This window comes from Sciurus vulgaris, assembly GCF_902686455.1.
Source record: "Sciurus vulgaris genome assembly, chromosome: 14".
Taxonomy (NCBI): domain Eukaryota; kingdom Metazoa; phylum Chordata; class Mammalia; order Rodentia; family Sciuridae; genus Sciurus; species Sciurus vulgaris.
Window position 1 is genome coordinate 76,231,998 of NC_136475.1, and position 16,397 is coordinate 76,248,394.

At 39.1% G+C, this 16,397-nt stretch overlaps 1 protein-coding gene across 1 annotated transcript in view; it reads right to left on the bottom strand.

Annotated features, from left to right (window-relative positions):
- The window catches only part of WDR43 (WD repeat domain 43), a 46,256-nt gene extending 38,472 nt beyond the window's left edge, over nt 1-7,784 (bottom strand). Inside the window, exons 1-2 of the mRNA XM_079110290.1 lie at nt 7,517-7,784; nt 223-360 (exon numbers count right to left, since the gene is read on the bottom strand). Of these exons, the coding sequence (XP_078966416.1) occupies nt 223-360; nt 7,517-7,741 (363 nt within the window). The 5' untranslated portion in view covers nt 7,742-7,784. The remainder of the gene's footprint in view (nt 1-222; nt 361-7,516) is intronic.
- Nucleotides 7,785-16,397: the final 8,613 nt, after the last annotated feature.

The following is a 16,397-nucleotide window of genomic DNA, read 5'->3' on the forward strand; positions in this document are numbered from 1 at the left end:
CAAGTGAGCGAAAACAAACAATACTTGTCTTTCTGTGTCTGGCTTATTTCACTCAACGTTATGATCTCCAGTTACATCCATTTTTCTGCAAATGACATGATTTCATTCTTCTTCATGGCTGAATAATAGTCCACTGTTATTACAGCAAGTGTTTTTCAATAATCTCTAATAATCCATTTCCTTGCTATATCTTCTACATAAAATATACATTAATATACTTACTATTAATTTACTATGCAATTCTCCTTTAACTGTACTGTACAACAAAATGCTACCAACTGCTGTACCAAGAGCCAACAGGTCAATCTGGTCACTCGTTCCTACAGCTTCTGATTTCCTTTTTTTCCTCTGGTGACTTTCCTATAAAAAGATAAAAAACATTGTTTTTATTTAGTATTTCACACACTAAAACATCATTAATGCATAAACATTAATGCCCACTAGCCCACAAAAGACATTATAAAAAGGAGAAAGGGCAGGGATTCACTCATATGATTTTTCACTACTTTAAAACACACAGACACACACACACACACACACACACACACACTCCAATGGGAAGGAAAAATCCTGTCCCTCTCTCCTACCTCTCTGAAAGGAAGACAGCAAACAGGCCAGACACAGAGAGGCAAGTGATGTTTTCTCTTGGTACTCTCTTAACAAGTCTAAGCTGCCTCAATGCTCCTTCACTTCTCAGTAACTGACCAGTCCTGACAGGTACTAGCGAAGTTTCCACTCCCCAGGTAAAGAGACACATACCCAAGGATGTATGAATCCACAGATCCATACCTACACAGCCAACTCTGCCCCTCCCCCTCCCAATCTTTCCTCAAATTCTAGCTTAGTTTTCAAGAAAAGGAATTCAAACAATTTTATATTTATAAGCATGCATTAAATTCAATTTCAGTCAACAAAACAGTTATAACTCGTAGAGCAGCTCAGAGCACACAGGGAAGATACTCCAGTATCTGATCAAGGGCCTGAGTTCTATGCTGGCTCAGTAATTCTGATGACTTAAAAGGCAAAAGTTTCCATTTACTGGCAATGCTGCAAGACTTCTTTGATGTATTTCAAATGTGATGCTAACATTTCATGTCTTCCATCAAAAACACAATCAGTGATCACAACTAATAAGTACTAGATCTGAGCTCATAATTCTGAAATACTTGATTCTAAAACTTCTCTGCCCCATTTTTTTTTTTTTTTTTTTTTAATTAAAGCTCACCAGCCTGTATGTTTTGGTATAAAGGAAGCTCTGAGAAATCATTCTTTTAGCATAAAACTGTCCAACAGAAAAGGGAACACTTTCTTAATAGTGTAGGATCTCTCTACTCTGTAGCACAAAAATCCAGGAAACATAAAAATCTACCCAATCCAAGAAACAATGAAAACTACAATGTCACCAGTGTATAAAGACTATCAGAGTAAATTTCTAAAGCATTTTCCATTTTCTTCCTTTTAGTTATCTTTGGGATGCTTACATTTGAAGAATTAGATTATTAGACACACTAAGATGAACAAAAGTAACTTTTTATTACAGAAAAAATAACATTTAGCCATTCTTTAGCAATGTATCTACATTAACAAACCCAAAAGGGAAGTTACAATTAAAAGACAAAGTTTAAAGAGTCTAATCTAATGTCTCATGGGTAACATTTTATCTGCTTGAACTCTGAAACTTTTGCATTAGGACTGCCCCCAAGTCCCAACTTCACTTACATGAATTTCTAAAGCTACATGTGAATAATCCCAGAGTACAAATATGGTTTCTGCGCTAAGGTTATAAACACAAAACAACTATATCACAGAGGCAGTAGGAGGAAGTATACTAAGCATCCATAATCTGAAATTTTGTAGCACTTTAGATTTCAGATTTTCAGATTAGGGATGCTCAAACGGTAAAGTCTACACAAAGAGTCTAAAATACAAAAACTTCTGAATTCTGAAACACTTCTGGTACCAAGCATCTCAGGTAAGAGATACTCTATATGTGCCACCTTATAAAAAAGCTCTAGAAGAGAGTTAAAAGTCTAGAAAAAACAATTTATCTACACTGAGGTTTTTTAAATGTGTAGAGAAAGACTTGTACGAATGTGCACATGCTTGACCACAGATTTAAATGTGCATTAAACATCGAGAGAGAGAGAGAGAGAGAGAGAGAGAAATTAAACACTAACATACGCAAAACCATGATTTCCCTATGTGCAGAATCTATTTTTGGTAGAAGCAAGCAAAAGCAGGCAGGAGTACACAGCAACTCTGCAGATCACTGTCTAAAGCTAAATAATCCAATTAATTAATCTCAAATAGCTATTAACTTGCATGTTTTCTTCAGAGTTAGATGATATTTTAAAAGTTACTTCCCACTCAGCAGGATGAGCATGTTCTAACATGTAACACATCAACCAGATAAGAAGTTTATATAACCAATGTGCATTTTAGTGAAATCTAAATTTTAGGTACTACCCCACATTAAATATTTCTGAAGCCAAGAGGTCAGCACTACTGATTCCAATTCTATCCATACATCACACTCCCTACACATGTTTAAACTTCCTCATTTTGCTTTTCCCTTCTCCTACTCATCTCAATTTTCATTGGTTAAGAATCCTATCCATGCTTCAAAGTCCACCTTAAATACCATCTCCTAGAGAAACCTCTTCTTTCCCTTAAGAAACAAGTCATGCTCTGCATCACAGACACAGTAAAACTGAATTGTCTTTTTTCTTCTTTTATCTAAAGTCACACAGTTGTTTCCTTTCTAAAGTGACTAGCAATGTCAGGTCCCAACTGATCATACATGTAAATAAATAATGAGAAATGTTGGCTGAGAATTTAGTTCATATATTTCTAACTAGAAACTCTGTGTAAGTGATGGTATTAGGAATGACGACTAAAAGAATGTAATTTCTTATACTAACAAGTCTTGTCCAATCTGAGGGCAGACTGAGTTATGCAAGAAATAGCAAAAATCTTTCTGATGAAAGCTTCTGAACATTAGACCCGGAAGGCAATAAGAACACTGAGGGAGCTGAGCACAGTGGCACACGCCTACAATCCCAGTGGCTTGGGAGGCTAGGCAGCAGGATCATGAATTCAAATCCAGCCTCAACAACAGCAAGGTGCTGAGCAACTCAGTGAGACCCTCTAAATAAAATACAAAATAGGGCTGGGGATGTGGGGTTGAGTGCCCCTTAGTTCAATCCCCAGTTCAAAAAAAAACAAAAAAGAACACTGAGGAGTTCAAGATGTAGCTCACTGGCAGAGTGCTTGCCTAGCATTCTACATACATAAAATAAAAACAACAACAAAGCACAAATAGTGAGAGAGAATCTGAATGAAACATATAGCTTGATTTATAATGCAAAGAGTAGTACAGATGATGCGAAGAGACCATGAAACCCTCAAGTGATGAGAAGTTTGAATTTGATCCACAATTAAGCAATGGCTCAGACTAAAATCTAAGAGTAAGCAGTTTACATACACATGGAGAAACCAGTACACACTCATAAAACATTATACATATAAGTGAAACAAGCTCCACAGAAAAACTTAATATGAGTAGTAATTCTCTGATATTTTCCATTCCATCTCATTTTTTTTAATGTGGTCACAACCCACTATATCTATTTCACAATGCACTAATGGAGCAAAACTCACTTATGAAAAATACTGACCCCTATACACCAAAAATTATGACCAAGTTTACATTTTTACTTGGCAAACAGTTTCCTCTTCCATTTCTTGGCTTATCTTACTGATACTTATTCTGGGATATGTGTAAGTATAAGGCAAAATAGTGGGGAAAAACTTTACATTTTACATAAAATTACAAACAGTATATAAAACAAAATAATTAAATTCTAATACACAGAAACATCTATTTCTTCCCATTGAATATAAACTATGACCTTTACCTTCTTTTGAAGCTTAAATACCAGAAACCTCAAGACAGCACAGCAACACATTTGAATTGTGCTACACCTCTAAGAGATAGCAATGGTGATACCCAGCTCAGATTTTTTCCCTAGAAATACACTTAATGCTACCATGTGGGCTCTGTCCAATGTCTGATATGCCATGGGCTATAACCAATAAGTACTAAGCTGTGTAGGGTCATATAACTGCATTGAGATCAAAACATGTACTGTGGTAGCCAACAATAAAGTCTATTCCTCTAGGGCTCTACAGTCAGTAGGGAAGGAAAGTAGAAAAGTTTGAGAGACTCAAGGGGAAAATGAAACAGGATCAGTTCCTAGGTGGACCTGACACAAACATCTCAGCCTCGATCTATACACAAAAACCTGGGAAACTAAAACTACTGTGGCATAAATACAAAGTATTATCATCACTCTGTAACCAAGAACAAGAAACGGCAATCTAACTATTCTAAATATTTATGAACCACTACATTAACCCATTACTTAAGAAATCCAACACAAATTTCTTTTCACATTGATAAGATTATCATAACATACTTTGTCTCTCCTTGGGTAGCAAACTGCCAATTAATAAACCAAATGCAGGATGCTCTTATAAAATTTACATTGTGAATACAACATTAAAAGATGAAACCTGACAGAACGGTCATGGATTCACTCAATAATAACATTTATTGAGTACTTATTATGTGCCAAGTTTTACTACATAGGTCATATATGCTGAGGAACCTGAAAGGTGGGTGGTAATATCTCTACTTTCAGGTTTGAAAGTGGACCACATGCCAAGATCTTAACAAAATGCTGGAAACATGGGCTTTGTAATAAAGTTTGTAATATCCTTTTCATGCCTCACACTTTAAGCCTCAAAGATGTAAAATAAAAGGGTTTAATAAGAAATAAGCACCTTAACACTTACATAGCAAGGAACATAACCCAGGGACCTGGGAGCAGAGATTGAGCAGCTACTATGAACAATTACTCATTTTGTACTATCAAAAATCACTTGACAGCCAGGCATGGTAGCACACACCTATAATCTCAGCTACTCAGGAGGCAGGAAGATTACAAGTTTGAGGTTAGCTTGGGCAACTTGACACAATCTTGTCTCAAAAAATAAAAAAGGACTGGGATATAACTCATTGGTAGCAGTGCCCCCCTCCCTCAAACTACATGACCTTTTAATTCTACAACAGGTACTATAATGTATGTATAAGATTGTTTTAATAAGGAAAACTACCTCTCTCGTTTTTCAAGTAAAACTGATGATCCAGGATGTCACATCCCCAAGATGATAGGAATTGGGAGTTTCTATAATCCTCTCAGCTCTCAGGTGTTACTCCACAACAAGAGGAAGAGTATATAGGCACTGAACCAGGAGTCAAGACTACCTTGACCCTTGTGGTCACAATTACTTCATTAGTGACTAAGGTTTTGGTTAAGTCATTTAACTTTCCTAATTCTGATCCCCAATCTGTTTTCTAAAATTTAATAATTTCAGGGCATTTCAGATTTATATGGCTAAAATAAGAGCATACAGGTAAAGGAATCTGAAACCTAGACACTTTGTATGTGAGATGATGGGAGCTGAACACATGCTATACCACTGAACTGCATCCCCAGCACAACTTTCACTTCAACAAGGCCTCCCAAATTAAAGCAACTTAATAGGACCAAAGGAAATCAGAACTGCTTGTAAGACCAAATCCAGTTGTTTTTCTACCGTATTGCCATGGTGTATGAAATTCCAAACTATCACTCTTCACTTGAGACTAGGAAAAAGTCTCATTCCTGGCATTCAACGTGATCGGAAGTCAACAGAAAAGTGGAGAACAAGTTTTGGCCAAGCTAATATTAACTATGTGTTGCAGAAAACTAAGAACTGAGTTTAAAGATCTGAATTCTAGCCCTGGTTCCATTTTTTGGTTTTATGCAAGTTGCTGTGTTTTAACTACCTTGAAGGACTAACTATATAAATATAAGATACTAATAATATTCAACATTTACAGCACTTACACATCAAGAATTATTCTCAGTGCTTTCCACATTAAATATATTACCCTTCACAACTACTCAATAAAGTAGGTAATATAATCCTCATTTTATAAATGGAGAACTAGAAGCACAATTAGTATGATGACGGAGAGCCTGAGCCATAGAGCCTGAGTAAAAATACACCTAACTATCCATCGCTCCTAATTTCTCTCAGCATAACCAGTATTACCATATAACCGGATTGTTAAAATTACAATTGAAAACAACTTTAAAAAGGAAAATATGGGCTGGGGTTGTGGCTCAGTGTAGAGCACTTGCCTGGCATGTGTGAGGCCATGGGTTCAGTCCTCAGCACTGCATATTAATTAATTAATTAAGGATGCATAGAGAACTTAAAAAATATTTTTTAAAAAAGGAAATATGCAGGATGTTGAAATTCTAATAATGACAACTAAAACTTTACAAGTCTGAGTTTTGTGCCTGATTTGTGACCCTTGATAAGTGTCCTTTATCAATCAACAGGAGATACAATATAAACACAGCTCAAAGTCTGAAAACTATCTAAAAGAGCTCACCCAAGTATAGCAAGTAAAGATGTATCCCCACTTTCACCCAAAAACTTAGCATAAGGTTCCTCTGGCAGTCAAACAGAGTAAGATCTATCCAAAACAGAAGTTTTGAAATTTGACAACATAGTTATTACAAAATGCCACCCTTCAGGATACAGGATGGTTCTAATCCACGTTGAAGTGATTCGGTATGGCTACTCTATAACTGCAGTAAGCACGTGCGAGAGTGAGTTTTGAGTGGATGTAATCCTGTGACTCAACAGTGAATTTACCTGACAGTAAAAAAAACTTCCCTAACTCGGCAGATTCCCATCTAAGGGAAACTTCACCTGGCCTTACATCATATTCACTAAGTCAAGCTACTATACTTTAACTCCAAATGCTAATTAAGACTTCAAGATAGGAGGAGAACTAAAAAGAGGGAGCCGAGCAGAAATTAAAGATAAGAAAGTCAGAAAGGCTGAGAATGAAAAGGAGACTGGAAAAGTCACGTTTAGAGCGTGAGAGCCCTGTAAGCCAAATGCGTAAGAGAACACGTGTTGAGCCTGCACCCCAGGGAGAGAGGGTCCCGGAAACAAGAAAACAGACTTTTTCATTACAACTGTCCAAGGAAAAGCCAATACTCTGAGTCTGCGGTAGGGAAGAGCAATATAGTCCCAAGATGGGGCTCTGTCAAAAGACAGGGCTCTGATGAGCGCATGCGGATGAGTAGGGCCTGGCTAAAGGAAGCCACCCCTGGGGGGTCAGGGGCCTTGGCGAGCATGGCGGCCCAGCGACAGTGGGGCGCAGACCGCATGGAGCCCGCTGGATCGAACCGCGCCCTCACTGCCCTCCCGACAGGCGGTACCCAGGCGGCGAGGTGAGTCCAGTGCGCGCCGCCGCGGCGCTCCGTGCCTCCTCGCCCCGAAGCAGCGAGGGCCACAAGCGATGCGGGGCCGCAGGTCGCCCAGCCGGGGGGCGCCAAACTCCAAACCCGGCGAGTGCCCGCCCCTACCAAGGTCCCGCTTGCGCTACCTTGGCCTGCAGCCGCGCTGGCGCCCAGGCCAGGCAGGTGCAGGTACCGCTGAGGTGCGCGGAAGGCACGTATTCCTGATGCAGTCGGTTGTTGGCTGTCTCCCACACTCTCAGGTGACCGTCGGTGGAGGCCAGAGCGAAGTAGGCCTGTCTGTCAGGGGAGAAGGCGCAGGGGACCCCCGCGGGGACCAGGGGGTCGCAGCTACCGCCACCACCCGCCGCCATTGCTGCTCTGGCTCCGCGGCAGCCACGTGTTCGCCCGTGCGCAGGCGCACCGGCGCGGGGCGGGTCCTAGAGGGAGGAAGTAAGGCGGAGGGAGCGCCGGGAGCCGAGGGAGTGGCTCGTCACGACGCAGTAGAGCGTTGGGCGGGTCTACCCTGTGGACGGTGGCCCGGTGGGGCCTGTGGCTAACATTCTGGGGAGGAAGAAAGTGTGGAAGTGGCTGTAGCATACAGAGCAAGGCCCGTTGCTTTAAAAAAAATTTATAAGATGGTTGAATGAAATGTTTACAAGAAATATTTACTAATAACTCCATGATTGTGACAACTGTTTTCATTTTCCCCTACTCATTTTCACCTATTCATTTTCAGGCTATGTTTAAGTACACACACAGTAAAAATGTCTTCAATCGTAATAGTGTAAAGGTAATGGTATGAGCAGCTATTTCCTCTTACTGCTTTGAGAAGTCATCCCATGTTGCTACAGCAAATTGTCAATTTTTTAAATGTTTCTTTACTATTTCACCAAATCAATGCATTCCAATTTTAAAAATGCCAGGTTCAAGGACTAGGGTATGGCTCAGTGGTACAGGGCTTGCCTAACTTGAGTGCGGACCTGGATTCAATCTCCAGCATCGCTGGGGGTTGGGAGAAGTCAGGTACTGTTTGGCCCACTCAGAGCTCATTGCTTTGCAGTCATAGCAAAGGACAGTGGTGGGTAGAACTCTGATAAAGCAATTGAACTGGTGAAAAGTGGTCAGAGTTCAGATGTAATCTAAAATTAGAGTCAAGAGGATTAGCTGAATGGATTAGTTGTGAAGGGTGAGAGAAAGAGATGGGTAAAGAATGATTTTAAAATCTGAGCAAGGGCTGGGGCTATAGCCCACTGGTAGAGCATTTACTTGCCTACCATAGCTGAAGCCCTGGTTGATCCCCAGAATCACAAAAAAGAGGGAAAAATCTGTACAAATAAGTGAATTACCATTTTATGAATTAGAACTTGGAGAAAAGGTCACAGAGATAACAAATTTTGGCTGCTTTAAAATACTGATACTATTCAAAACCATGGGACTGGAAAGGTCATTTCAATGTGAATAAAGAAGAGAACTTAGTCCCAAGCTAAGAAGTCAAGAAGAGGAAGAGGATCCAGCAAAGGAGATTGAGAAAGGATGACAATAAAGTAAGATGAAAAGCCTAAGAGGATAAGATGCCCTGAGAAACAAATTTTAATGACAATTTCAGAAACAAAACATGATAAAGCCCTATCAGGTACTGCAAATATAAACATTAAACTAACTAGTGATTTTGGAAAGATCAAACTCATTGGTAATTTTTAAAGGGCTTTTGTTTAAAAGAGAAAAAAGTGAAAGCAGATATGAGTCTTCATGAAAGAAGGTCTGTCTGGGTTCATGGTATGCACCTGTGATCCCAGCCACTCTTAAGGTTTAGGCAGGAGGATTGCAAGTTCAAGACCAGCCTGAGTAACTTAGTGAGATTGTGTCTCAAAATAAAATACAAAGGACTGGGGCTATAACTCAGTGGTAAAGCACTTGCCTACTATGCACAAGCCCCTGGGTTTGATCCCCAGCACCAGAAAATAAAAATAAAAATAAAAGCTTATTGTACATTCTCTATATGTTAGGCAGTATTCTAAGTAATTTCTGTGTATTGATTCACTTAGTCCTCACTCAGCTCTACAATGTAGAAACTATCAATATCTCCATTAGTTAAGAAAAGTGGTATCTAGAACTAGGAAAGGACGAGCTACATTTCTACCCAAGTTATCTTTGGACACTGACTACCTTATCTGATGAGTACACATAGTGTTCACATAAATGACCCTTCCATACCCAAGCAAATCAATTCCTAGACCTGCGCGCCTTCAGTGATCTTGGTTTCTGCTCTGCATGAGCTATTCATTCTCTTGATCATATCCCTAACCTTGTCATTATGATAACTGAACCACCTCCATAATCTCAATTTCCGTACCCCAGTCTCTTACTGCCATTCCTTATATTTCCAGCTCACTCATTCTGGTTTACAGATTATAGTCAATATTTCCATCATCAATCCCACAATTTTCTCATCAACCCTCATCCCTTCTCCCTTTTTTATTTAAGTTGTATCATTGTGACCCTCAGCTCCCTTGCCTCTTTCCTATAGTATAGTCCTTCCTTGATAAAACTGTAAACCTGATAAAGTCTCACTCTCCACACACAAATATCTGAAAATGACTAGAGACAAGCCACAACCACTCTAATGTGATACTTAGCCACTTTAAATTCATGATCCAAAATATTGGTCCCTAGTTCAGTCACTTCCACAATCCAAGACGCTAAGTCTTATCTTCTAATACCTCAAATATCCTAATCCATCTGTGTTCTGGGTAGATGACTTTCCTTCCCATTTTCTGGGCAAATAGAAGCAATTACAAAATAACTTCCACAAGCCTCCAGTACCTGCAACACTACCCACCTACATTCCATCTCTTCTGCTACTATGGATGAACTGTCCATGTTCCTGCCAAAGACCACCCCTCCACTTAAGTTCTTGATTCCATCTCCTCTTGCCTATTCAAATATATTATTCCAAAAAGTCTTTTCTCTTTCTGCCTCTCAACTTTCTCCTCATAAACATATAAACATACTGTTATTCCCCTCTCTCCCAAGCACTGGAGATTAGACCCGCAGTACTTTACCACTGAGCTACATTCCTACCCCCTTTTTATTTTTATTTATTTATTTATTTATTTATTTATTTATTTATTTATTTATTTATTTATTTTTGGGTGCTGGGGATCGAATCCAGGGCCTTGTGCTTACAAGGCAAGCATTCTACTGACTGAGCTATCTCCCCAGCCCCCCCTTTTTATTTTGAGAGGAGGTCTCACCAAGTTACCCAGGCTGGCCTTGAATTTGCTATCCCCCTGCCTCAGCCTTCCCAACCCCTATCCCCAACAGTGCAGGGAATCAAACCCAGGGCCTCTAGTATACTAGGCAAGTGTTCTACCACTAAGCTACATCCTCAGTCCACTCCTTAATAATGCTTAGACACCTGACTTTAAATACCATCCATATGCTGATGATCCCAAATGTGTACCTCTAGCCTAGGTCTTTCCTCTGAACTCCAATTTTGCATTACTTGAAAATTCAATTCCCTATTCAACATCTGTGCATGGATGTTGTGTTAGGTTGAATTGTGTCCCCCCCAAAAAAGATACATCCAAGACCTAAATCCATAAATGTTTGGAAATAAGGTCTTTGCAAATATAATCTGATTAAGAATCTCAAGATCCTAAATCCAGTGACTGGTATCCTTCTAAGTAAAAGACTCCAAGACTCACACAGAGGAGCTAGAACACAGAGAAAAAAGAAAAAAGTCACAGAAGACGGAGGCAAAAGCCAAGGAATTCTGAAAGAAACACAGAATTCCCCCCTCGGAACTGGGGATGTAGCTCAGTGATTAAGCACTTAACTAGCATCAGTAAGGCTCTGGGATTTATTCCCAGCATGGCTAAACAAAAATAAAAATGAGGAATTCTCCCCAGTATGTTTTGGAGGGAGCATGGTCCTACCAATACTTTGGTTCTGCACTTCTGGCCTCCAGGACTGTGTGAGAATATCTATCTGTCATGTTAAGCCACTATGTTTATGGTAGTTTGTTGCAGCAGCCCAGGAAACTAATACAGATTTCTAACAGACGTCTCAAAGTTAACACAGCCAAAACAAATTGCCAACTTCAGAAAAGCTTTAAATGTAGAAAGTATGCATCTTAAAAATCAATAGATTACAATAACCTCTAAGAAATAAGGAAAGATGTTGCATCATTTAAATAAAACAATGTTCCTTTTTTGAAAAGAAACATTCCAATGACAAAGAAAAGCTAACTGGGGGACTTTTTCAGCAGTCTTACATCTGAATAATAAGTACCTGAAAGAGAACAGAGGAAATAAAGGGGAAGAAAATATCAAAGGAATAGTTCAGAACAGGTTTTCCAGAACTGAGGGCTATGTTAGTATATTGAGGGCCCATAAAACAAATAAATGATCTGATTTTAAATTAGGCAAAGAACTTGAATAGACATCGCTCCAAAAAAGTATGACCAACAAGTACAGGAAAAGATGCTAACCACTACCAATTTTCAGGGAAATACAAATCAAAGCAGTGGTGTCACCACACATCTGTTTGGATGGCCATTAAAAAAAAAAAGAAAAAGAAAAAAAAGGTAAGTATTGGCAATAATGTGGACACTGGTTAGTGGGAATGCAAATTAGTGCAGCCACTGTGGAATATAGTATAGAAGTTCCTCAAAAAATTAAAAATAGAACTAGCATATGATCTAGCAAATCCACTTCTGGGCATAAATTCCAAAGAATTTCCAAAAGGTTCTTAAAGACATATCTGAACTCCCATGTTCATTAAAGTATTATTAATAATAGCCAAAATATGGAAACAACCTAAATGTCCACTGGTGAATGAATGGCTAAGGAAAATGTGGTATGTACATACAATGGAATATTATTCAGTCTTTAAAAATAAGAAAATGCTGCCATATGCCACAATATAGGTGAAACTGAGTGACATTATACTAGGTTAAAAAAGTCAGTCCTAGGATACACACTGCCTGATTTCATTTGTATGTCATAGCTAAAATAGTCAACTTATAGAAACAGAAAGTAGAATGGTCGTTGCCAGGGTTACAGGTAGGGGAAATAATGTAAAAAAATTAATAAATAAATGCTGAATACGGTGAATGAAATTAGACTTAAAGGCACATTACTGTAAACAATTCAAAACAAAGACAAGAGGCCATGAGATCCTACAAGCTTCCAGAGTGGAACAAGAAAAACAGTTACATGCAAATGTTCAGGAATCAAATGAAATCTGTCTTATTGACACAATGGAAGGTTTAAGACAATGAGTCTAAACCTTCAAAATTCTGAGAAAAAAAAAAATTCTCACCCAGAAAAACTAGATATTAAAGGTGGTATAGAATAAAGATGCTTTCAGATGTTCAAGCTCTCAAACTATCTTTATTCTTTCATTCTCTTTCTCTGGAAGTCATTGAAGGATGATGCTGTTGCCAAAACAAGTGGGAAATTGAAAGAAAGGAAGAGGAGATGTGGGAAACTCAGAGGAAGGACAGAGAAGAGCATTCAAGGGAACCTCCGGGCTAATTGACAGCCCAGATGACAGGTAGACAGACTTGCAGAGGAGCAGGTGCAGAGTCTCACTGCAAAGTTTAAGGTAGGGGAAAGGGATATAATAGATAGTGCATCTGAAGATGTTGAATGGAGATTTATACAACCAGGAGAATATGAATTGGATAGAGACAAACCAAAAAAAAAAAAACTATACGAAGATGACAAAAAGACAACAAAGATTACTTGTGCAGCAGAGAAAGAACAAGGATAGTATATTTTTAGAGTTTTTAATCATATGCCATTGCTAGTATTCAAACTTTTTTTTTTCTTTTTTTTTTTTGCAGTACTGGGGATAAAACCCTGGGGTGCTTTACCACTGAGCTACAGTCCCAGCTCTTTTATTTTATCTTGACAGAGTCTTATTAAACTGCCCAGGGTGGCCTTCAACTTGCGATCCTCCTACCTCAGCCTCCCAAGTAGCTGGGGTTACAGGCATATGCCACCATGCCTGGCCATGCTATTTGGAGCTGGGTACATGTGTGTAAAATAAATTTCACTGGTTAATAAAAATTTAGAATGTAAAGAAATTTTGTCATCATTTTGTCCATTTTATAGATAAGAAACTGATTGCTCTGAGTAATTAAGTGGCTTCAGAAACTTCATGGGCATTGATTTATTTTCCTATGCTACCTGCCTCACAGGGAAATGCATTCTATAAGGTGAACCCTTGGAGGAGAGGACTGTGTCCTAATTTTGCAACTTTCCTTCATCCATTCCTTAGAACTTAGGGATGTGATGGGGAATTCTGGTTTCTGACTTCAGGATCTTAGTGAAGTCTAATGGAAGATGTGGGGACACCTTAGACAAATAATCTCACCCATTGGTGAATAATGGTGATAAGTAGGAACAAGGAAAAGCACAAGGTACAGGAGAAAGCAGCCTGGAGTGGAGGGATGGGTCAGGGAGGCACTCTCCCAGGAAACAACTGGGAAACATTTAGAATGGCACTTTCTCACCCATGCGCAAAGCCACGCTGTTTCGACTCATAGACTGTCTCAGACAGTTGGGAATCCCCCCCCAAATTTCTTTCTTTTGGTGCTAGTGACTAAACTCAGGAGTATTTTACCATTGAGTTACATCCTCTACCATTTTATTTTTTACTGTAAAACAGACTCTTGCTAAGTTGCCCAGGTTGGTCTGGGACTTTGGATATTCCTGCCTCAGCCTCCTCAGTCACTGCAAAGGGGGCATGCACCACCACACCTGGTTAATGCACTTCTTTTTTTGTCACTTGGAGGCAAAAATAAAACCAAAGATAATACAACTCATCGAAGATTATTGAGTGCTCTTTATACTCAAAGCAGAATATGATAAACACAAAAGAAATGGAGTTGAGAATTGAGTTAAGGAATTGAGAGCATGATAACAGCTAATTCAGTTCAGAAGTATCTGACGAGGTGGACTTACAGTAGGGATGAAAGTTCTTTTATTTATTTATTTACTTACTTACTTATTTATTTTTGGTACCAGGGATTGAACCCAGGGACACTTAACCACTGAATCACATCCCCAGCCCCTTTTAAATATTTTATTTAGAGACAGGGTCTCACTGAGTTGCTTAGGGCTTCGCTAAGTTGCTGAAGCTGACTTTGAACTTGGGATCCTATTGTCTCAGCCTTTGGAGTTGCTGGGATTACAGACATGTGCCACTGTGCCCAGCCTCCTAACCACAGTTATTCTGGGACCTGCTTTTTTGCTCAGACCTGTAATTAATGCTCTTCTAAGCTTCTCTCTGCTCCTGATTCCAGGCAGGCCTTCATCCAATTTACCAATTGACATTTTAACTAATTTTTATCAGTCCTAGATAGTCAGCTCAGGCACCTGGCTAGGTAATGCACTCCTATAATTCCAGGGACCAGGGAAGCTGAGGCAGGAGGATTGCAAGTTTGAGGCCAGTCTAGACAATTTACCCAGACTCTGAGCAACTTGCCAGGACAGTTTCAAATAAAAAAGTTTTTTAAAAAGGGACTGGGTATGTAGCTCAATGATAAAGTACCTCTGGGTTCAATTCTTAGTACCCCCATTCAAAAAACAAACAAACAAACAAAAAACCTCAGACAACACCAGTTTCAATTCAAAATGCCTCTGATTCTTAATAAAATATCATAAACCATGTCCAGAAATATATATAAAAAAGTTAAATACCATGATCAAATGGGATTTATTACAGGAATTCAATATTGGTTTAACATTCAAAAATCAACAAATGTGCTGGACGTGGTGGCACATGCCTATGATCCCAGTGACTCCGGAGGCTGACGCAGGAAGATGGTAAGTTGGAGGCCAGTTTCAGCAATTGAGCGAGACCCTGTCTCAAATAAAAAATAAAAAGGGCTGAGGATGTGGCTCCGTGGAAAAGCGCCCATGGGTTCAATCCCCAGTGCTAAAAAAAAAAAAAAGAAAAGAAAAGAAAAAGAAAAAAAAACAATAAATGTAATACTAATATTAATAGAATTAAAGATAAAACTACATGATAATCCCAAAAGGTACAGAAAAAGAATTTCATAAAATCTAATATTCATGTTTTCTTAAGAAAACAAAATTTATTTTTTATTTTTTGGTACTGCTCAGAAGCTGCAACAGTGGGAGCACAAGTTTGAGGCCAACTTGGGCAACTTAGAACCTGTCTCAGAATAAAAGATAGGGTCTGGGGGTGTAGCTTAGTGTGCTGTGCCCCTGGGCTCAATCTCCAGTGTGGGAGGTGAGTGGGGGAGCCAAAGAAAGGAAAAAAATCCTGATAGAATTCATGGTGACTGATGTCCTAGAAAGTATGGATTATAAAGTATAAACTTATGTCTCAGAAAGTAATATCAAAAGTTATTCTATCAAATTTATTTTTAAAAATGTTTAATTGTCAGTGGACCTTTATTTATTTTTGTGTCACTGAGAATCAAACCCAGTGCCTCACACATGCTAGGCAAGCACTCTACCATTGAGCCACAAACGCAGCCTATTCTATCAAATTTAAACCAAATCATATTGAACCCCTAGCCTTTTGATCGTGCTTGGACTTCAAGTTTAATTATACCGTTGATCAGTCTTCAGGAAAGGTGTCAAGGTACGAAGGAAAAGGGCTGTTGAATCTGATTGACCCTGCCATTCCACTTGTCAGCTATCTTGTCAGGGATCTTGCATGAACCATTTAATCTCCCGTGGTCATTTTTCTTCCGTATAAAACGGGGATAATTTCTAGATGAGTTGTAAATTTTAATCAGTCTCTAAAGTGCCTGGTATTGCCAGGCCCTCAATAAACTTTTGCCAAGTGAACTACTACTAAGCAGACAGGCTAGTGCTCTTGAAGGTTAACTTTGGACTCTAAAGATATCTTTTCCTGCTTTAAAAAAGCTTCTTTAGTTTTGGGGAGGCTAAAAGTCTTACTTAAAACATTGTTTAATAAGCGCACAGCAAATACTATCACTTTAATAGACCCTCTGGGCCTGTGAGTGGGAACAGGTATGAG